At 42.2% G+C, this 22,777-nt stretch overlaps 1 protein-coding gene and 1 pseudogene across 2 annotated transcripts in view; both read right to left on the bottom strand.

Moving 5' to 3' along the window:
- Positions 1-6,236: 6,236 nt before the first annotated feature.
- The window catches only part of RALBP1 (ralA binding protein 1), a 40,191-nt gene continuing 23,650 nt past the window's right edge, over positions 6,237-22,777 (bottom strand). For both annotated transcript variants that reach the window (XM_059706637.1, XM_059706636.1), the window contains 4 exons: positions 17,842-17,949; positions 10,459-10,580; positions 10,096-10,219; positions 6,237-8,143 (listed from right to left, as the gene is read on the bottom strand). In XM_059706637.1, coding sequence (XP_059562620.1) covers positions 7,877-8,143; positions 10,096-10,219; positions 10,459-10,580; positions 17,842-17,949 — 621 coding nt within the window. In that variant the 3' untranslated portion in view covers positions 6,237-7,876. The remainder of the gene's footprint in view (positions 8,144-10,095; positions 10,220-10,458; positions 10,581-17,841; positions 17,950-22,777) is intronic.
- Positions 18,500-19,217, bottom strand: LOC132239783 (small ribosomal subunit protein eS8-like; annotated as a pseudogene).

The raw sequence follows: 22,777 nt of genomic DNA, 5'->3' as shown, positions 1-22,777 counted from the left end.
TGATTTAGTATAAAATGGGAAAACTAGATTAAAAATATGTCTTTTAACTAGTTTAGTAATTTCTTTGACATCGGCTCATGCCCCCGGGCTGGGTTCCACGCTTGGCAGGTGGCAGAGGCATCCTGAGCGCTGTGCTCGCTGGGGCTGGTCGAGGTGTCTTGTCTCTCAGCAGGTGTGTTAGGTCAATGGCACCCAATTCCTGGAGCCTGTCTACTGTGCAGTCTTTGTTACACAGATCTTCCAAGGGGGAAAAAATGGGCTTCCAGAGGCAGTTATAAAAGCAAGCAAGCAAAGCTAAAAAATTAATGATTCAGCAGTTCTTTGAAATCCTCCCAGAAGCAAAAACAAAACTGCAAAAGAATTCATACTCAAACTATTAACTTCACAATAGATAAATGAATAGAGTGGCAATAATTCTGTCCTTGGAGGGACTTAACACTGGTGGCTGATCTCAGAAGATATTCTGGTATCTCAGGACTTTTGAATAACCAAGGTGAAGAGGAAAACTACATTTTTCTCAGCCCATTGCCAGGTGTGTCAACCACACAAGTCCCTGTCTCCCCACCCTGCCTGACTCCTAGGTCATGGCACACTGAGTGCTGTCTGCTGCCCTTCCTCTTGTCTGGGGGAAAGTTTTGTGAGCTTTCAGAGTATCCCTCACTAAACCAGCAGACTTCCTCTTTGCCGGGTGGAGTGGCTTGGGGGTCACCTTTTTGCCAAGTCTTGGGGGTATTTCTGTGAGCCAGACCACTGTTGAGTTGTTGTTTTTATAAGTTTTTACTGATTTTTAGAGAGGGGGGAAGAAAGAGGAAGAGATAAACATGAAGATCTATCGGCTGCCTCCTGCATGCCCCCACCAGGGATCGAGCCCAACTTGGGCACATGCCCTGACCAGGAGTCGAACCAGTGACCTCTTGATACATGGGGTAATGCTCAATCACTGAGCGACACTGACCGGGCCAACTGTCAGTTTTCTAGAGTGACCCAGGCAGGTGCTGAGTTCCTGAGAGCGCCACCTTGTTAATGCCCTAAGAGCTGCCCAGGCTGCCGGCATACTGTCGGGGAACATTGCTCTGGGTGATGCTTAGTCTGCTGGGCAGGCACGGGTGCACTGTGGGTGCTGACTATTCTCAGACTCCTTGGTCCAGGTCCCACTTTCTATCTGGAAGAGAAGCTCCCTGCACACTGCAAGCTGACTATACCAGAGGAAACGTCCAGAATCTCACATCCCCTCCAGTGTCAGCGTTACAGAGGAACATGGAATGCTTGAAGCACCAGCCATGTGTGGTAGTGTATTTGGGGGGCGTTGGGGAGCAATGCTGCGCACATGCATCTCAGGGCAGGCGGGAGCTGCGAGAAGGGGGTGGCACAGCTTAAAACTGACCTCCTATATATAGGAAAGAGCACTGTGTGCCAGGCTCCAGGACACATTCTCTTTCCCATGTATGGTAACATTTCTGTACATTCCAGGAGACAGAAGCAGTGAACGAAAGGGAGGAAAAGAAGGACCCAACTCAACCAAGCAGATGGCCTCTTTAAGATGAATAATCCTCTCACTCAAACCAGAGGAAAAGAAGTTGAGCCTGAAATAATCGTAAGCAAGCCTGTGGTTTCTGTTGTATTTTTGAATTTCTGCTATAAGCTTTTATAAACTCATGCTGGATGTAGAACATCTAGTAGGGCCACTGGGAGGAGCTGGCCACAAGAGAGGCACCAATGGGAGGAATGGGAAGAAGGCTGGCTGGGCTCATTGCACCCAGTGCGCCTTGTACTAAGCCCATGGATGGACACCCTGGGCGACCCACATGGAGAGTGGCCAGGCCCCATGACAGGGCCTACAAGTTCATGTAGGATTTCCTTCCCACTAGAAAAGCAGTTGGCATTTTAGGGGAGAGTGGGGAAGGAGACCCAACTTTCAGATCCTCCATCAGAAATTCCAAACAGTAGTTTTGTGATCCCTTGAGTAGGAATATTTTGACCTTACAAAAATTCCAACAGCCCAGCCAGAGTGGCTCAGTTGGTTGTGTCACCCTGTATAACAGAAAGTTGACTACTCAAATTTGTCAGTTCACATACCTGGGTTTCAGGTTCGAGCCCCATTCGGGGCATATACAGAAAGCAACTCATCAGCCCTGGCCGGCTTGGCTGAGTGGATAGAGTACCAGCCTGCGGATTGAAGGGTCCCAGGTTCGATTACGGCCAAGGGCATATGCCTGGGTTGCGGGCTTGATCCCCAGTGGGGGGCGTGCAGGAGGCAGCCGATCAATGATTCTCTCTCATTGATGTTTCTCTCTCTCCTTCTCCCTTCCTCTCTGAAATCAATACATATTTTTTTTAAAAAGCAACTAATCAAATGTTTCTCACATCGATGCCCCCCCCTCTCCCCCCTCCCTCTTTTCTTCCCTCCCTCCTCCCTCCCTTCCTCTCTCTAAACATGTCCTCAGGTGAGGATTAAAAAGAAAAATTGCAACAGTAACATGTTTTTGATGAAGGAATTTTCTGAATTCCATTAAGCCAATTTTTATTTTTAATCACCCAAGGATACTGATTTTAGAGGGAGGGAGGGAGAGGGAGAGAAACATTGATTGCCTCCCGTATGCATTCCTACAAGGGATCGGACCCGCAACCTGGGTAAGTGCCCCAACAACACTCCAACCAACTAAGCATCACTGGTCAGGGCCCATTAAGCCAGTTTAATTCCTGAATCCATTTTCTATAGAGAATTAATAAACTATTTTTAGTTTTATCCTACAGAAATTATTTTCAGTAGGAATTCTTTTCCTTGAAAACGTTGACAAATATTCCATTCAGTTATTAGATTTTATCCTGTGACATTTTACAGTACTATTGTATTTATTTTTTAGGTCAAGTTTTGTTGATTTAAATTTGGCAAGATTTGTTATTTGTAGCTTTTACTTGGTAATTTTAGCTGATTTTACCATAAGACTCTTTCATACTGATTAGGTGTCTTTTTGTTCTTTTTGATTGGGGTAAAGTTGGTTAATAACATTGTTTCAGGTGTATAACGTTATGACATCTGACTACTTGATTGTGTGCTCACCATCCCAAGTTAAGTCTCTTTCCGTCACTATTTGATCCTGCTTACCCTCATCTTCCTCCCTCCACCCCTCTGCCATTCTGTTCAATCTGATATTTTTAATATCCCACATGAGTGAAATCATACAATTGTCCTTTTCTGACTTCTTTTCACTTAGCATGATACTCTGAAGATCCATCCATATTGGCCCAATTGGCAATATTTTACCTTTTTTATAGCTGAGTAGTATTCCATTGTATATATGGTACCACATCTTTATTCAATCATCTGTCAGACACAGGTTGTTTCCATGTTTTGGCTATTGTGAATATTGCTGCAATGAACATAGGTGTACATATGTCTTTATAAATAAGTGTTTTCAATTTTTGTGGGTAGATAACCAGGAAGAGGGATTACTGGGTCATAAAGTAGTGTATGAATATGTATGTATGTGTATATACATATATACACACACACACACACTTAAAAGATTTTTAAAATTGATTTTTAGAGAGGGAGAAACATCCATGTGAGAGTGAAACATTGCTTAGCTGCTTCCTGCACACCCCCTACCAGGGATCTAGCCCACAACCCGGACAATCCAGACAAGCGCCCTGACTAGGAATCAAATTGGCAAACTTTCGGTGCACTGGGTGATGCCCAACCGAGTCACACTGCCAGGGCAGTAGCTTATATTTTCAATTTTTGAGGAAACTCCATACTGTTTTCTATAGTGACTGCACCAATTTACATTCCTACCAGCAGTGTATAAGGATTCCCTTTTCCTTAAATCCTCTCCAGTACTTATGGTTGGCCTTATTGATAACAGCCATTCTAACAAGTGTAAGGTAGTATCTCATAGTGATTTTTATTTGTATCTCTCTTTGAATGATAAGCTTCTTTTCCTATCCTAGGGAAAATGTCTAATTCAAATCCTCTGCCCATTTTTTTTTTAATATATTGAGTTTTTACAGAGAGGAAAGGAGAGAGATAGAGAGCCAGAAACATCGATGAGAGAGAAACATCAACCAGCTGCCTCCTGCACACTCCCCACTGGGGATGTGCCTGCAACCAAGGTACATGCCCTTGACCGGAATCGAACCTGGTACCTTTCAGTCCACAGGCCGACGCTCTATCCACTGAGCCAAACCGGTTTCGGCCTCTGCCCATTTTTTAATTGGACACTCCAACCGAGCCATAGTTGGTTTGTTGTTGTTGAGTTCTTTATGTATTTAGGATATTAGCCCCATATTGGAGGTATGTTAGTTTGATGTAGTCCTATTCATTTATTTTTGCTTTTACTTCCCTTGCCTTTGGAGTTCACAAAAACCCCTCGGGTTTAGTGCCCATGTTTTGTTCTGTGTGTTTTGTTTCAGGTCTTATGTTGAAGTCTTTAATCCATTTTGAATTAATTTTTATGCATAGTACTAGCATCTAATTTTCTTCTTTTGCATGTGACTTTCTAGTTTTCCCAACACCATTTATTGAAGAAACTTTCCTTTTTCCAGTGTATGTTTTTGGCTCCTTATATAGTTGGCATATACTAATATGTGTGGTTTAGGCTTCTGGGCAATTCTGTTCTTATTGGTGTCTTTTTCTGCCAAAACCATACTGTTTTTATTACTGTAGCTTCATAAAATAGTTTGAAGCCAAGGAGTATGATACCTCTAGCTTTGCTTTTTTTCTTCAATGTAGCTTTGGTTATTCAGAGCTATTTGAGATTCCATAGAAATTTGAAGATTTTTTTGTTCTATTTCTGTGAAAAATGCCATATTAATGGGATTACATTAAATTTGTATATTGTTTTTTATGTAATAAGACCATTTCAACACCACCAACCTATGAACACAGAACATCTTTACATTTCCTTGTGTCTTCACTTTCTTTAAACATCATCTTGTAGTTTTCAGTATACAGGTAGGTCTCGCCTTCACTTCCCTTAAGTTTATTAGAGGTATGCTATCATTTTTTATGCAATTCTAAATTGGATTGTTTTCTTCATTTTTCTTTCTGATGTTTCATTGGTAGTATAGAACACAAAGAATTTTTGTACATTGATTTTGTATCCTATGACTTTGCTGTTTATTGTTTTTAACAGTCTTTGGTGGAGTCTTTAGGGTTTCCTATATGTAGAATCATGTAATCGCAAATAGTGAATTTTCTTTCTTTCCAATTTGGATGGCTTTTCTTTCTTTTGCCTGATTGTTGTGGCTAACACAGTGTCTTGTTCCTCTGTCTGATCAGCTGTGTTTACTGTTAATGATACCAATAGCTGTTATTAATTGGATACAAAACATCTATTGGGCAGTGTCTTGAGAGAGGAATCGCGAGGAACTGCTTGCAGTTTTCTCATGGAATGAGTCCAGCTGCCATGCAGCCTTGGGGAATGCCATGCTTCAGCCCCCATGGCTCTGTCATCAGGTATTTCAGTGTTAGTCTGAGAAAGTACAAATTTGGGCACAAAAATCTGAGGAAAGAAGTTGTGTAGGGAACATTTCCTAGGCAGACCTGAGGAAGAGCAGAAATGGAAGGGAGAGGCTTCTTACAGGGACTCCGTTGGCTTACTCCTCCATTTCCCAGAGGCCACAGCAACTGCCATTTAACTATGAATGATGCCAGCGTACGGGCTGGCCCCTCACAGTAGGCCGGTGCCAGCCGACGAGAAAGTTCTCGGGCTCAGGCAGAATGAGAATAGGAACAGTGTGGTGTGGTGTGTGCATGTCACATTGTAGGGCTGCCACCTGTCTTACGTGGTCATTCTGAGATCTTTCTGTGTTTTTTGTTTTGTTTTGGTCTTTAAACATCTACAGTAAAATAGTGGTTAGGATGGCGCCTCACATTAATGTGCATTTCACTCACCTGGGAGCTGGGGTGGCAGCACCAGCTGCTGAGCCCAAAGCCCAGGAACATCCAGCGGCAGCTTTCCTGCAGGTGCCGGGAAGCAGCGAGGGCCAGCCAGGTACAGGGTCCCACACAGGATGTGCGGCTGCCTGCTCCAGCGGCCCCACTGTCCGTTTGGCTAGCCATCTTTATTAGAGAGCTGCTGCTTCCATTTGCGACCAAGTAACTGGGTAGGGAACACAATGTGTGTGAGAACATTTTTTTCACTATAGGACCTTAAATATCAAACCAACTCCTTGACAGCCATAACCTACTCAATTATTTCAAAGAAAAAATGTATACAAAAAAATGAAAAGCATTTTTTTCTCAAATGGCTGTTGAATTTATTTGCTTGATCAATAATGGTCCTGGCAAAAATTAGTTAATCAACACTGAGACAACTGTAATGAAATACTAAATTTTAAAAATCCATGATACCTTGATAGAAATTAGAGTTTACACAAAAAGAAACCTCCAATATTGCCAGCAAATATAAAATGAATGTAATATGACCAACAGGACAGCAAGAAGGCTTTTATACATTTATATTTGACACCTGATCATATTTTCAGTCACCATAGTATCTTCTCTCCAGGTTTAAAAAAATATTATGCTGATTTCTATAACAAAGCTTTCTTTTCGTACAAAAATCAAATAATGGCCAACAAGTCACAACAGTGCAATAGATAGAAGATAAAAAACTGCATCAAACAGGTGCTGAAAATAAATACTAACTAGGAGGAGGGGAGGATGAGCCTCCTGGGGCGTTGTTTCCATCACCTTGGCTGTGGGTCTTCACAGCCATGAGCTGACCTCCCTCTTGGGTGCCACTGATCTGGGCGGAACAAAGCATGACTGCACAAAGGTGCCTGAGAGACCCCTCAGGTCACCAGTGAAGTGGCAAAAAGCAAGAAAACGGAGTCAGGGATCACAGCTGTCATTAAAAGGAAAAGTTGTTTTTCTATTGCTCAGTCTTGTCGATTGGGAGTCCATCAGCAGTTCACTGAAACATATGGATAATTGAGAACTTTTGTTTAACAGCATATATATGGCTTATTCAGGCAAAGAGACATTTACATTCTAGCCCAAGCAAGCAATCAAAGTCATTCTGTTTGTAATGGAAGTTCAGTAACATAGATTTCTGGTTTGAGAAACAGATTCTTTGTGTGGATTCCTTAGGTCCAGGTGGCTACCTCAGACCAACCCAGTGAAGAGCATTTGCTCATCAATAGCAATGAGGACCTAGAGGAGTCAGGTGGCCTCATTCACGCTGAGCCAGGCTGCTCCAGGGCTGGCAGGCCAGCTTTACAGGCAGCTCTGTTTGCCACCAGCCAGGCCATCCTGGTGACTCAGGTGCAAGGATTGTGTTTTATGACGGTCGAAAGAGAGGGTGACAAGAGTGAGTAAAGGTAACCCCAGTAAGAGCCATACTGGCCAGTCAGGAATTATGAGGCAGCTCCCCATGATATAATCTGCACCAAAAAGGTATAAAAGGCACAAGCAAGAGTGACTAGGTAAGCAGTGACCCTGGAGGGTGAGACGGGGGTGAGCCACACGGCAGGAGCAGTATTTGCCTTGTTTGGTTCCTCCCCTTAAACGAGGGAGAGAGATCCGATTCTGCCATAATAAAAAAGCAAAGATGGTTTTTGGTTTAAAAAGAAGCCACTCAAGGGTTAAAATAGTTATTTTAAGTTAACAAAGAAAACTAATCTTAAAATAAGCTATCTGGAAAACTCATCTGTCCCCTGTAAACCTACAGCGCGTCCCCTGTGTTCTCCTCCCATAACCTGAGCCTGACGCAGAGAAGTTCGTGTGTGTGTGTGTGCGTGTGTGTGTAAGAAGGAAGAGTCTCTGGGAAGAAAAGGTGTCTTTACAGAATGTACAGCAGAGAGTTGTCCAGTCCGACTCTCGGGATTACAGTAAGATGCACAGGTTGGGAGATCCATGACCTCAGGATGCTCAGATGGGTGTCTCCTTCCTGTCTCTGCTCGGGGACGGCTTGGCCTGCTCCTTGCCTGCCTTTGGCTGCTCTTTAGTTGCTTTTGTCTCTGGGGCGCTGTCTCTAGGTGGTTGGACGGCACCCCCACGCCTCTCAGGCTCCTCTTCCTCCGGTGCCTGTGGCTCAGACTTGGCTCGTTGCAGCTGGAGCAGGCGGAGCTGCACGCGCAATTCGATGATGGCCTCTCGCTCTTCATGGATTGCTTGATTCAAATGATTGTTCTTTATCTTAAGGAATGACAGAAAAGAACCATTCTCTCAAAATGACAATGATTCACAAGCAGAGAACAGTTAGCAAGAGTATCCTATCTAATAAAAGACAAAAAGGGTAATTGACCGTACCTTCGCTACACTTCCCATTGGCTAATCAGGGTGATATGCAAATTAACCAACAAAGATGGCGGTTAATTTGCATACGTAGGCTCCAAGCGGTGGAGCGAAGCCAAACGGCCCTGAAGCCGGCCGAGCAGCGAGGCCTCCCGGCCCCGGGATCAGCGGAGCAGTGAAGCCGGACGGCTTGGGGGGGTTCTGGCCGGAGCCCAGCCAGAGCGAAGGGCCTGAGTCCCGGGTGCCAGAGGAAAACTGGTGCCAGCAGCCAAGGGAAGGGAAGGCCTATTGCACGAATCTCTTTGTGCAACAGGCCTCTAGTCCTACATAAGAATCTATTTTTGTTTTAGTCAATTTAGTCGTGAAGTGAAAGACATGACCATGAATATGCAACTGAGGCCCATAAAAATTCAAGATATAAACTCTATTCCAAAACACAAGAGTATCTTAACACATTTCGTACCGCTCAGGAGTTTTCTCGTGTTTTGTGCGCCATCTGTTAAGGACCGCTCATGAGTGTTCTCGTTTTTCACGCCCATGGAAAAAGGAGCGAATCTAGATACTTATGTAAATTTTGTTTGGTCCCTCTTCATAGAGGAAAATATTTTACGCAGTACCATACGTTTAAAAAGTACTAGGAACTTTAATTGTTTAATTGTATTTGTAAATAAAAATGTTATAATTATTGAAAAACAACACCTAAAGTGCATTATGATGATTTAAATAACGTGCAGTTTGCCCAAAAACGTGCGGTCCCTGGCGTATGTCTTAAAATTTCTATGCGGTATGTAATGTGTTAAGACAAATGTACTAATAGAAAACAATTATTTAAATAAGGTTTCTAGTGTTTAAAAAGGCAGACCTGGATGTCTGCTGGATGAAAGATATTAACTATCTTGTTCAAATCATGAGAGTATTGTCTTTGGATCCCAAGTACTATAATCCTAGAATATATTTTCCTACATAGGATTTTTAATATAATCTGTAAAATGTTAAGAAAACAAAATAAGGTGCCAACATGCAATCTTTCTAAAGAATGGAAGCTACCTGGTGGCCTAGATCTCAACCACTGCTCTGCTTTTCCCACCACACCCCTGGCTATATAGCGAGTGTCTTGACTTTGAGCCTCGCTGGGCAGCCTCTATGAACTCTGTCCACAGGTTCTGTGGAGAGGACTTTTGTGGGTGGTGGATTTGTATGGAATTCATCTAATTTTCTATGAGGTAGGTAAGTTCTGGTTTCCCCAGGAGCTGAATGCACCTGAATGAGGGAAACAAAGCTGTTTCACTTTCTTATATTTCCTTTCTAAGAAGAGAATGGCCTCTTTGAACCTTTAGATTAAACATCTAGAGACAATGTTTTATTTGGGTTAAGAAGGGAAATTCTGATCAGGATCATTTACTTTGTTTTATAGCACAGTTGTCTCCCAGTTTTTAGTGCCACGTTCACTCTGTCCGGCTGCTTGCTTTACAGGTTAAGGTCTGAGAAAACTGTCCCAGAGGGAGATCCAGGAGGTTTTCCTTCTTGCATTAGCATTTCTTTTTCTGTTCTCCTTCTCTGTGAACACAGACCAGACCACTCAAAGCTGCTCAAACTGGCACCGTCAGGTGAGGCTTAACCCAAGTGGGAGAGAGGTCTGTGTGGTACTCTACAGTCAGGAAAAGTCACCACCTCGGACCAGGCCACACCTGTGCCATCTGCTTGGCCAGCAGTCAACGTTCACCTAAACTCATCTCTACTCAGCCTCCCCAGTTGGTTACCAAGGAGAAGAAAAATTCTAAGGGGAAATACATAGTTGCTACAACTTTCTAGAAGTTAGTGTGATTTTTGGTTATTTTCCCCAAAAAACTCACTTCTAGCTCTTCATTCTGTCTCTGTAAATCTTCCAGAATGATCTGAAGCTCCTCTTCATCTTCACTCTCGCTCTCACTCTCAGAGGAGTACTCCTCCGTCTCACTCCGGCCGTGCTGCTGACGACTAAAGGGCGAGAGATCCAGGAAAGTATGCTTGTCTGTTACCTCCCTTCTTTTAGATTTGCCAGGTTTTCACAAGTCTACTTGATATAACACCATTTTTAACATTTAATAAGTAAGAAACTTAGGGTGATTAATTTTGCATGCTTAATTCTTTTATATGAAAGTCTGAGAGCTGAAATCATTATGCTTATATTTAAATAAACATCTGGGAAGTTTCAAAATCCTTTGCCTCTCCTTTACCTCTGAATTTCGGCAATCTCAGCTCTAAGGCGCTCGATCTCTTCTTTCTCTGAGGCAATCTGTCGGCGGAGAAACTGCTCCATGGCTAGAAGCTCCTCCTGTTCAGTCAGGATCTCATTCTCCTAAAATAATGATCAAGGTGAACACCTTTGAGAGTAGGAGTGTAAGATATGTCACTCTTTTGGGGTCTCCTATGTTGTCTTGAATTCTTAGCCTCATACACATAACACACTAGTAATGGGAAAGCTTGCTGTACTGCACAACCAAAATATATCCTGTTTCTTTAGTGCCAAGAAAAGGCTCCTTTGAGAAAAGGTAAACTAAGTTACTTAGTTTACTAAGGAGGAATGACTAAGTTTTTCTCAACACATAAAATGCCACTCAGGAGTCCATGTTCTCGTTTTGCAAAGCTCCTGTGGGGCTTGCACACTGGGCACAAGGCCAAAGTTCAAGTGTTTGCCTCCCAGTCCTCTCAATGCCTCCCCACTTCTCAATAAAGGGAGAGTATTTGGGGCCCAGGTAGCCGGCCTCCAACAGTGTCACTGAGAAAAGAAGAACCAGATGTACAGCTGCTGTCAGCATCACCTACAGCAGATCCTGTGCAGGAAAGATGTTTACAGAAGAAATCTCACCGCAAGCCACCATCCTCCTTAAACCACGCCCCCAGAGATAACATGTTGTCAAACAGTGAATATTCTGCTTTAACAGAATATGGATTTCTAAGACTGATCGATTCAGCCCTGGATGGTTTGGCTCAGTGGCTAGGCAGGGGTGGGCAAACTTTTTGACTCGAGGGCCACAATGGGTTCTTAAACTGGACCGGAGGGCCAGAACAAAAGCATGGATGGAGTGTTTGTGTGAACTAATATAAATTCAAAGTAAACATCATTACATAAAAGGGTACGGTCTTTTTTTTTTTTTTTTAGTTTTATTCATTTCAAACGGGCCGGATCCGGCCCACAGGCCGTAGTTTGCCCACGACTGGGCTAGAGCGTCAGCCTGCGGACTTAAGGGTCCCAGTTTCGAGTCCAGTCAAGGGCACATGCCTGGGTTACTGGCTCCGTCCCCAGTAGGGGGAGTGCAGGAGGCAGCCGATCAATGATTCTCATCATTGATGTTTCTATCTCTCCCCACTCCCTTTCTGAAATCAATAAAAATATATTTAAAAAATAAATAAAACTGACCGATTCACCAAAGGGGGAAAATCCCTATCTGGCCAAGATCTAGCCTCTCAACATAAAGAACACAGACAAAACTTAGGAGGTAACAGATGGAAGGCTATAGAAATGAGGGCTAAGAGGCAGAGGTCTAAAGCATTTTTTTTTTAACCTAAATAGCTCGTTTATTTAAAAAGATTCTTTGGAGGGGTTCTAGGTGAGGGAAGTAATACCTCCTCTTCACCCTCAGCCCTGGCAGGGGTTACGGACAGTTTTGCTAACACACACACACACACACCACACACCACACACACTGGGTACACCCAAGGGTGGCCTTTCATGGAGGCCAGAGATGTGATCCTTGGAGTTCAGAGTGCCCACTCTAGCGCCTGCCAAGGGTGCTCGGGCACCGTGAGGTGAGGGTACAGAGGTAGCCCCAATCTAGTTGCAGCCTGGGTCTCCACGAAGCAGGGAAGGCAGCCCCCAGCCCCAGAGCTTATCTGGCAGGACCTCTCTCAGTGCTGCGAATGCCTGAGGGCAGGATCCCCTCATCCTGTTACAGAATTTCTTCCCAAACTAATAGGTATCAACAGGATAAGTACCTATGATTAAACTTAAAGACACTGGTCAAGTTCTAAAGTGAACCACTCAAGGCCCCCAAAATGCATGAGGAATCTCTTGGAGATGTAATATGCAGTATTCCCCACATGTTTCTAAACAGACATGTTTATTTTCTAGGAAATATCAGATGGAAAAATTCCGAAATCAAAGCATAACCTGGGACTTCAGGGAAGAAGAGTTATGTGTTAGGCAGAACAAAGTATTTTTCAGAAGTGACAGGAAAGAACTAAAACTTCACAGGCTTCAGTATCCCAAATACATGAGTTTTGGAGGAACAGGCTATTGTCAGAGCCTAGACCTCATTCCTTATTACTAGTGAACGTGGAGTTTCTAGAACAGATTAAGGCTGACTTGAGAGACTCATCTTCAGCTCTATTCCTGGAATAGGCACTCAAGGGCTATTGGTCAAATCAACGAATGAAAAATAAAACAATTTATCAACAATTGACTTTCACTGCAAAGAATAAAATCAGAATATCTAAAAAGTGCTATTAGCAACAACTGTCTGTAATGGTACATTTCAAGGATCCCAAACTTTGTGATATCAGGAAGAATATATTTTAAATCGTTATTAAAGTCCAATATTATTAATATGAAACAAGTACCACTAATCTGTAAATCAGGAGAAGTACTTATAATTCGACCTATGTAGATGAAATGAGATTAAGTAAAGCATCTAGAACAGTGTCCAATAATCATTCAGTAGAAGATAGTTTTCTCTAGTTGAACATTTAAACACCATAGGGGGTGGGCAAAAATAGGCTGCAGTTGTTCATATGGGAAATACAGTAATTAGTAAATAATAACAATAGTACAAGAATAAACTGTCGTATATTCACAACTACACACCTACTTTTGCCGCACCCTGAATAAAGATAGGGCAAACAGCAGACAAGAGTCTAAAACCTCAAAATAAAGTTTGGTTAAAAGACTACACCTTTGGCCCAGTTGATGTGACTCAGTGGTTGAGCATCCACCTAAAACAAACAAACCAGGAGGTTATGGTTCAATTCCTGGGTCAGGGCATACTAGTATGCCCGGGTTGCAGGCTCGATCCCCAGTAGGGGGCATGCAGGAGGCAGCCGGTCAATGATTCTCATCATTGATGTTTCTATTTCTCGCTCCCCTCCCGTCTGAAATCAATAATACATTAAATTAAAAAAACAAAACTTACACCTTTGTAAATGAGCTTCTCAAATTATACAATAACCAGTACAACTCCTGAATAACCAATGAGTCAGAGAAGAAATCAAAATAATAGCTTGAGAAAAATTAAAATGGAAACATAACATACTAAAACTTATCAGATGAATAAAACTATAAACGATACCACAGAAACACGAAGGGTTATAAGAGACTATTATGGACATTTATACACAAACAAATTGGAGAACCTAGAAGAAATGGGTAAGTTCTTGAAACATAAAATCTACCAAGACTGAATCATGAAAAAACAGAAAATCTGAACAGACCAATAATGAATAAGGAGATTAAATCAGTAATAAAAAATCTCCCAACAAACAAAAAAGACCCAGAAGACAGGGCTTCACAGGTGAATTCTACCAAGCATTTAAAGAAGTACTGTCAATCCTTCTCAAACTCTTCCAGAAAACTGAAGAGGAGGCAACACTCCTAAATTTATTTTACAAGGTCAACATTACCTTCATACCAAGAGCCAGGCGATGACACTAAGAAAAAAAAAATTACAAGCCAATATCCCTGCAAAAATTCTCAACAACATACTAACACCACATTAAAAAGATCAGATGGCCGAAATCGGTTTGGCTCAGTGGATAGAGCGTCGGCCTGCGGACTGAAAGGTCCCAGGTTCGATTCCGGTCAAGGGCATGTACCTGGGTTGTGGGCACATCCCCAGTAGGAGATGTGCAGGAGGCAGCTGATCAATGTTTCTCTCTCATCGATGTTTCTAACTCTTTATCTCTCTCCCTCTCTGTAAAAAATCAATAAAATATATATTAAAAAAAAAAAAGATCAGATGGAATAATCAAGTGGAATTTATTTCTGGGATACAAGGATGGCTCAACATAATTAAATGTGATGCTCCACATTACAGAATAAAGAATAAAAATCATATCCTCTCAATAGATGCAATAAAACAGTTGACAAAATTCAACTGGAAGTCCTAGCCAAAATGATAAGAAAAAAAAGGTAACCAAATTTGATAAAAATAAAAGCAGATGGTCATGATCTTATATGTAGAAAACCCTAAAGCCTGGCTGGTGTGGCACAGATGGTTGAGGGTCATCCCATGCACCAGGAGGTTGCAGGTTCAATTCACAGGGCATGTGCCTGGCTTGTAGGGTCAATCACAGTAGGGGGCAGGCAGGAGGGACCCGATCAATGATTCTCATCAATGTTTCTAACTCTCCCTCTCCCTTCCTCTCTCTGAAATCAATACTTTTTTTTAAGAAAGTTTATAAAAAAGAAAGAAAACCCTTAAAGACTCCACCAAATAATTGTTAGAGCTAATAAATAAAGAATAAAGCTGCAGGATTCAGAATCACTAACAACAAACCATCTGAAAAATACATTAAGAAAACAATTCCATTTACAATAGTATCAAAAGATACTTGGAATAAATTTATATAACAAGGTGAAATACCTAGACACTGAAAACTATTAAACATTGATAAAAGAATTTGAAGATACAAATGGGAAAAATGTTTCATGTTCATGGATCAGAAGAAATATTTTTTAAAAATATATTTTTATTAATTTCAGAGAGGAAGGGAGAGGGAGAGAGAAACATCGATGAAAGAGAATCATTGATTGGCTGCCTCCTGCACACCCCCTACTGGGGATCGAGCCCGCAACCCAGGCATGTGCCCTTGACTGGAATCGAACCTGGGACCCTTCAGTCTGTTGGCCGACACTCGATCCACTGAGCCAAACCAGTTAGGGCAGAAGAAATAATATTGTTGAAATGCCCATACTACCCAAAGCAATCTACAGATTCAATGAATCTCTATCAAAGTTCCAATGGTGTTTTCCACAGAAATAGAAAAATTCTAAAATTCATACAGAACCACAAAAAGCCAAAGCAATTTTAAACAAAATGAATAAAGTTAGAGGCATCACACTACCTGATTTCAAAATATACTACATAGTTATAATAAAGCATTATGACATTGGCATATAACCAGACATCTAGACTAATGGAGAATAGAGAGCCCAGGAATAAATCCACACATTTATTATCAATTAATTTTTGACTAAGGTGCCAGGAACACCCAATGGGGAAAGAACAATCTTTTCAAGAAATTATATTGGTAATCTGGTTTTCCTCATGCAAAAGAATGAAATCAGACCCTTATCACACTCCATATAAAAAAAATCAACTCAATATGGATTAACAATTTCAATCTAAGACCTGAAACCATAAAACTATTGTAAGAAAACATAGGAAAGAGTTCCTTGACATTGGTGTGGACAATTAATTTTTTTAGATAGGACCCCAAAAACACAGGCGACAAATAAAAATAGATGGAATTGCATCAAATAAAAGGTTTCTGCATAGCAAAGCTTTTTTTTCCCAACAGAGTGAAGAGACAACCTATAAATAGAATATATTTGAAAACCATACATGTGATAAGGGTTTTACATCCAAAATACATAAGGAACTCAAACAACTCAATAGAAAGAAAACAACCCAATTAAAAAGTGGGCAAAGGACCTAACATCTCAAAAGATATACAAATGGCCAACAGATTTATGAAAACATGTTCAATGCCACGCATCATCAGGGAAATGCAAATCAAAACCACAATGAGATATCACCTTACACAGATGATGATGCAGAAAAAAGGAACCTCTGTACACTGTCGGTGGGAATGTAAACTGGTACAGCCATTATGAAAAACAGGAGGTTCCTCAAAAAATAAAAATAGAACAGTCATACTCCAGTAATCCCATTTATAAATATACATCCAAAGGAAATGAAAACAAGATACTGAAGAGATATATGCACACCCATATTCACTTCAGCATTATTCATAAGATCAAACTACCAAAAACCCCAATCAGCAACACATAAATGGATCAAGAAGTGGTGTGTACACACACATACACAGAGGAATATTATTCAGCCATGACAAAGAAGGAAATCCTGCCATTTATGACCACATGAATGAACCTAAAAGACATGCTAAGTAAAATAAGCCAGACAGAGAAAGGCAACTATTATATGATCTCACTTATACTAGTATGTGGAATCTAAAAAAAAGTCAAAACTCAAAGAAATATAGAGTAGAAAGGTTCTGAGGGGTGGGGGAAATAGGGAGATGGTCAAAGGATACAAAGTTGCAGTTATATAGGATGAGTAAGTCTAGAGACCTCATGTGCAGATATGATAACTACAGTTAACTAGAGGCCGGTGCACGAATTCGTGCACCAGTTGGGTCCCTCAGCCTGGCCTGCGGGATCAGACCGAAACCGGCTCTCCAACATCTCCCAAGGGGTCCCAGATTGTGAGAGGGTGCAGGCCAGGCCAAGGGACACCACCGGTGCATGATCAGGGCCGGGGAATGACACAGTAGGTTGGCCAGCCAGGGAGGGACTCAAGGGCATGTCTGGCCCACCTCGCTCAGTTCCAATCGGCTGGACCCCAGCAGCAAGCTAACCTACCAGTTGGAGCATCTGCCCCCTGGTGGTCAGTGCACATCACAGTGATTGTTTGACCGGTCGACTGTCTGCTCCCTGGTCGTCAGTGCACATCATAGTGAGCGGCCTTAGCATATGCCGGGAGCCGGTCCATCCTTGCTGTTTCAAGGGACCTGGCATATATGGCATACGGTTCTTAATATGTTTGCTCACCTTCTTGGCGCTGTGTTTTAACCAAAGTCACCTCTCCGAGAAAGGTTGAATCCCCAGGTAGGGATTTTCCCCTGAAGTTAGGGAGGGAATAAAACCCCTCAACTAAGTGCCAGGCGGGTAATTAATCCCTTTAACTACGAACAATCATGCTTAAACTACATAATCTTTTCTCCCTGGAATGGAGATAAGAAACGCCCTAACCTTTGTAATAGAGATTGATAGGATTGAATCAACTGGTATAAATACAGTCGTAACAAGACAGAAACACACAGAACTTAGAACACAGAATTCAGAAGACAGCGAGAGACAGAACTCAGAACAGAGCCAAGAAGACAGAACCTACAGAACCTGGCAGTAGAACCAGGCAAGAGAACCCAACCATGCTGATCAACTGAACACTGTCTCCATGTCCTTCCTTCTTCGCCGACTCCGTCCACGCCTTTGGGGACCCCTGGACCCGCTGGGGTTGGACCCCGGCAGGCATATTACACTTTGATTGGTTGAACAGACAACTGGACGCTTAGCATTATTAGTCTTTTATTATATAGGGTAATACTGTGTTGAGTATTGAAAATGTACTAAGAGTAAATTTCAGGTACTCTCATCACTAAAGAAAAAGTTAACAATAGGAGGCAATAATATTAATTAACCTGACTGTAATAACCATCTCACTGTGTCTACCACCTCATCATTTTGTATACGTTAAATATATACAATTTTAATTTTCTTTAAAAAGGAAGCTTGCAGAACAGAGAAAAAGAGTTTAACTTACCTGGGCAAGGAGAATATTTATAACTTCTTCATTTTCATTCATTTCTTCTTTGGAAACATCCTCTTTTGAAAGACTGGCTATCTCTTGTGCAATCTTGGTTTCACACTCCTGACAAGTAATACAAATGAAAAAAAACAAAACTGATCAGCCTATATGTAACACATATTCAACAAATCACACCATTACCATTCTAGACGTTTCCTTCTCATTTCCTAGAATTGAAAAAAATAACATTAACAGTCAGAGGAACCATCTGGATAAATGGACATTTGTTAACAGGAAATGTTAATTGAAAAATAACATGTGGATCTTAACCTGTGGCTACAGTGTGAAAATGTGCAATTCTGGTTAATGTGCTCACCATTTCCAGAACCCTTTCACACAAATTGTCTTCTGTGGTACTTTTTTTGGTGGGGGATTTTAAGCATACAATTCAATTAGTTTTAACAAATGTATACAGCCAAGGAACCACCACCACAATCATAATATAGAACCGTTCTATCACCACACAAAATACCCTTGGGTTCTTCCACCATCTGTTGTCCCTGGCAACCACTGATCTGCTTCCCACTGCTATAGTTTTGCTTTTTCTTGAGTTTCATATAAATTGAATCAATCAGTAGTCTGTTTTATCTGGCTTCTTTCACTTGGCATAATGTTTTTTTTGTTTTGTTTTGTTTTTTAGGATAAACACCTTTATTACACGGGCTAAGATAGAAGGGAAGAGGACTTATTTGCCTTTCCGGGCCTTGATTTTCCTCAGATAGAACTCCAGCTCCTTGCCCTCGAGCACATAGCCATCTGCTCGGCAGCACTGGCCTGGTCTTGAAGCGATGCATGCAAGCAGCTTCCCTGCTGGAACTGCTCCTCAAGAAGACTGCTGATTTTGGCATTCTTTTTCCTCTCATTGTATTTCTTCTGAATTTTCTTTGATCGTATTTTGTTCAAAATCTCTTCCTCTTCAGGAGTCAGCTTGGCCCCCTTCCTGCGGCCCAGGGGCAGTGCGAAGTGGGACTGTACCACTGTCGGTCCGGTGTGCTGTCAACCAGCACGATGCAGTTCTTCGCTAGGGTCTTGGTGCGGGCCAGCTCGTTGTTGGATGCGTTGTAGACATCAATAATCCTCGTTTTGCGCGTACAACACTCGGGGCCCAGGAGAAGTTGCCCACGTCCAGCCTCAGGGCCCGGTACTTCTGGTCGCCGCCGCGCACGCGGACGGTGTGTATGCCGCGGGGTCCAATCTTAGCGCTGGCGGCAGGGCGTCCCAGCTCATATTTCCGCTTCTTGTGGCAGGGCTTCCTCTTGCCCCCCGTCTTGCGGCGCTTGTGCCAGTTGTCCCGAGAGATACCCATGGCTCGGCGCCGGTACGAAAGAGAGCTGGCATAATGTTTTTAACAATTCTATTTTGTTGTTTGTATCAGGAGTTTGCTGAATAATATGCCATGATGTGAATGTACCCCAATTTGTTTATCCATTCACCAGCTGATGGACATCCGGGTCCTTCCTAGTTTTGACCGATTATAACTAGAACTGTCATGAACATTTTGTAAAAGCTCTGTGTGGGTACATGCTTTCTTAAATAACCAGAAGTGGGATTGCTGGGTTATATGACAATCATACATTTAACTCTAAGAAACTGCCAAACTGTTTTCCAAAATTACTGTACTATTTTTGTACTATCAAGAGCAATATGAGTATCAGTTGCTCCACATTCTTGTCAACACTTGGTTTTTTTATTTTAGCCGTTCTGGTTGTTGTGTAGTGTTATGTCATTGTGGTTTTAAGTTCTATTTCCTTAATAACCAACGATGTTGAACATCTTTGCACATGCTTATTTGCCATCTGTATATCATCTTTGGTGAACTGCCTATTCAAATTTTTGCCTATATAAAATTGAATTGTTAATGTAATAAATACACCACTCTGGTGAGGGATACTGATCATGGCAGAGGCTACACATGTGTGTTGGGAGGGAATATATGCAAACTCTCTGTACCTTCCTCACATTTTGCTGTGAACCTAAAACTACTCTAGAAAAATAAAATCTTAAAAAAATGAACTGTTTTGTCTTCCTATTTAGTTGTAAGAGGGTTTTTTAAAATAGATTTTTGTTCAAGTCCTCTATCAGATATGTGTTTTTGGCAAACATTTTGACACAGCTTCTGGCTTGTATATTCACTTTCTTAACAGTGTCTTTAGAAGTTTTCAAATTTTGGTGAAATGTAATTTATCAAATTTTTCTTTTAGAGTCCTATTTAACAAACCACTACCTAAGCAAGTCAGTAGATCTGTGTTTTCTCCTAGAAGTTTTCTTTAGATCTTAGTGCAGTGGTTCTCAACTTTCTGGTCCTTTAAATATAGTTCCTCATGTTGTGACCCAACCATAAAATTATTTTCGTTGCTATTTCATAACTGTAATGTTGTTACTGTTATGAACCGCAATGTAAATATCTGATATGCAGGATGGTCTTAGGCGACCCCTGTGAAAGGGTCGTTCAGCTGCCAAAGGGGTTGCGACCCACAGGTTGAGAACCGCTGTCTTAGTGTATGATTCATCTATACCAGTGATGGTGAACCTTTTGTGCTCAGCGTGTCAGCATTTTGAAAAACCCTAACTTAACTCTGGTACCGTGTCACATATAGAAATTTTTTGATATTTGCAACCATAGTAAAATAAAAGATTTATATTTTTGATATTTATTTTATATATTTAAATGCCATTTAACAAAGAAAACTCAACCAAAAAAATGAGTTCACATGTCACCTCTGACACGCGTGTCATAGGTTCGCCATCACTGATCTATACTAATAAAAGGGTAATATGCTAATTAGACCAGACATTCTTCCAGACAAAGCCACAGCAGCTGCGAGGGCCGAGGGCCAGCAGTGCAGGAGGCAGCAGCGCACCGTGGCCCCTTTCACAGAGGTCGTGGGAGAGCCCGGTGCCGCATGAGAGGGTGGGGCCGTACGAGAAGGTGGGGACACAGCTAATTTCTCAGAGTTGGCGCAGGAGAGTCCTCTGCGCAGGCTGGACCAGCGTCACGGTCCCTTCTGCAGAGGCAGTGGGAGAAGGGGCTGTGTGATCCCGGTTCCAGTGCTGCCCCTGCCACAGAGGCAGCCGCAGAGGCGCGGCTCAGGCCGGTCCCAGTGCCACGCCTCTACAGAGGCTGGACAGGGTGTGACCTGCTGTGCCTCAACCTCCCACAGGCCCTCCTCCAGCTGGCCTGGTCCAGGTCGCCCCCCACCCACCAGTGGCAAGGATCGAGGGCCAGCAGTGGCAGCAGCAGCAGGGTGATGGGGGCTGTGCCTTCCCCTGATCACCCAGTGGCTTTCCACAGAGGGAGCCTCCGGGCCTAAGTTGTCAGTAGGTCATCCTCTGAGTGCTCCTGGGCTGTGAGGGGGGCAGGCCTGGCTGAGGGACCCTCCCCACCCCCGTGCACAAATTTTCATGCACCAGGCCTCTAGTTTTTAATGAGAGGTTCTTCTTTTGCATATAAAGATACAATTGTTTCAGCACCAATTCTTGAAGAGAAAATTTTTCTCCCACTGCATTGTCATCTTTGTTGAAAATTAATTGCCCTTATATGTGTGGGTCTGTTTATGACATTCTATTCTATATGTCTATCCTTGATTACTGTAGCTTCATAGTAAGTCTTAAAATCAGGTAGTGCAAGTCCTCTAATGTTTTTGTTTAGGCTACTCTAGGTCTTTTGTATTTCCATATACATTTTAGAAGAACTTGTTAATTTCTACAAAGCCACCTGTTTAGATTTTTATTGAATCCACAGATCAACTTGAGAAAACCAACATCTTAACAATATTGAGATATACGGGCTCTATGTTATTTAGAACTTTTTTCTATTTAGGTTCAATATCTAATTGTCCACTGCTAATATACAGAAATACAATAGGCTGTTGTATATCTGATCTTATATCCTACAACTTTGCTTATATCCTAAAACTTTTGCTAAATTCACTTGTTAGTTTTTGGGGGGTTTTATTGATTGATTTTTGAGAGGAAGGGTGAGGAGAGAGAAACACTGATTTGTTGTTCCACTTACTTATGCATTCTTTGGTTGAATCTTGTATGTGCCCCGACCAGGGACTGAACCCACAATCTTGGTGTATTGGGATGACACTCTAAAACTCACTGAGCTACCAGGCCAGGGCCTCACTTATTAGTTTTTTATAGATTCCTTAGGATTTTATAGATAGGTGATCATGTCATATACATAGACTTAGTTCTCTCCAATCTGTATCCTTTTTTATTTTTTCTTGCTTTGTTGCACTGGCCTGAACAAACCTCCAGTATGATGTTGAGTACAAGTGGTCAGAGCAGAAATCCTTGCCTTATACACCCAATTTTAGGAGAAAGCATTTAGAGTTTTACTATTAAGCACATTAGTCATGGAATTTTTCACAGATGCACCTTTTATCAGGTTAAGAAAGTTGTTTGCTGAGAGGTTTTTTTTGTGTGTTTTTTTTTTTTTTACCATGAGTAAGTGTTGGATTTTGTCAAATGGTTTTCTGTTCTGTTGATGTGATTTTGTGGTTTTTCTTATTTTTAATCCGTTAATATAATGAACTAGAGGCTCAGTGCATGAAAATTCATGCACTCAGAGGGGTCCCTTAGCCGAGCCTGTGCCCTCTCATAGCCCAGGAGCCCTTGGGGGATGTCCACCTGCCAGCTTAGGCCAGCTCCCCTGGGGGGATCAGGCCTAAGCTGGCAGTCAGACATCCCTCTGGCAGCCTGGGAGCCCTGTGCTCGCAGCTGTCAGCCCAACTTGTGGCTCAGCAGAGCTCCCCGTGGGAGCGCACTGACCAACAGGGGGCAGCTCCTGTGTTGAGCATCTGCCCCAGGTGGTCAGTGTATGTCATAGCGAGCGGCCGTTACCAGATCGGTCTGTTAGGGTCAATTTGCATATTACCCTTTTATT

This window comes from Myotis daubentonii, chromosome 8, assembly GCF_963259705.1.
Source record: "Myotis daubentonii chromosome 8, mMyoDau2.1, whole genome shotgun sequence".
In the NCBI taxonomy this organism is placed as follows: Eukaryota; Metazoa; Chordata; class Mammalia; order Chiroptera; family Vespertilionidae; genus Myotis; species Myotis daubentonii.
This window is presented reverse-complemented; position numbering and strand designations above follow the sequence as displayed.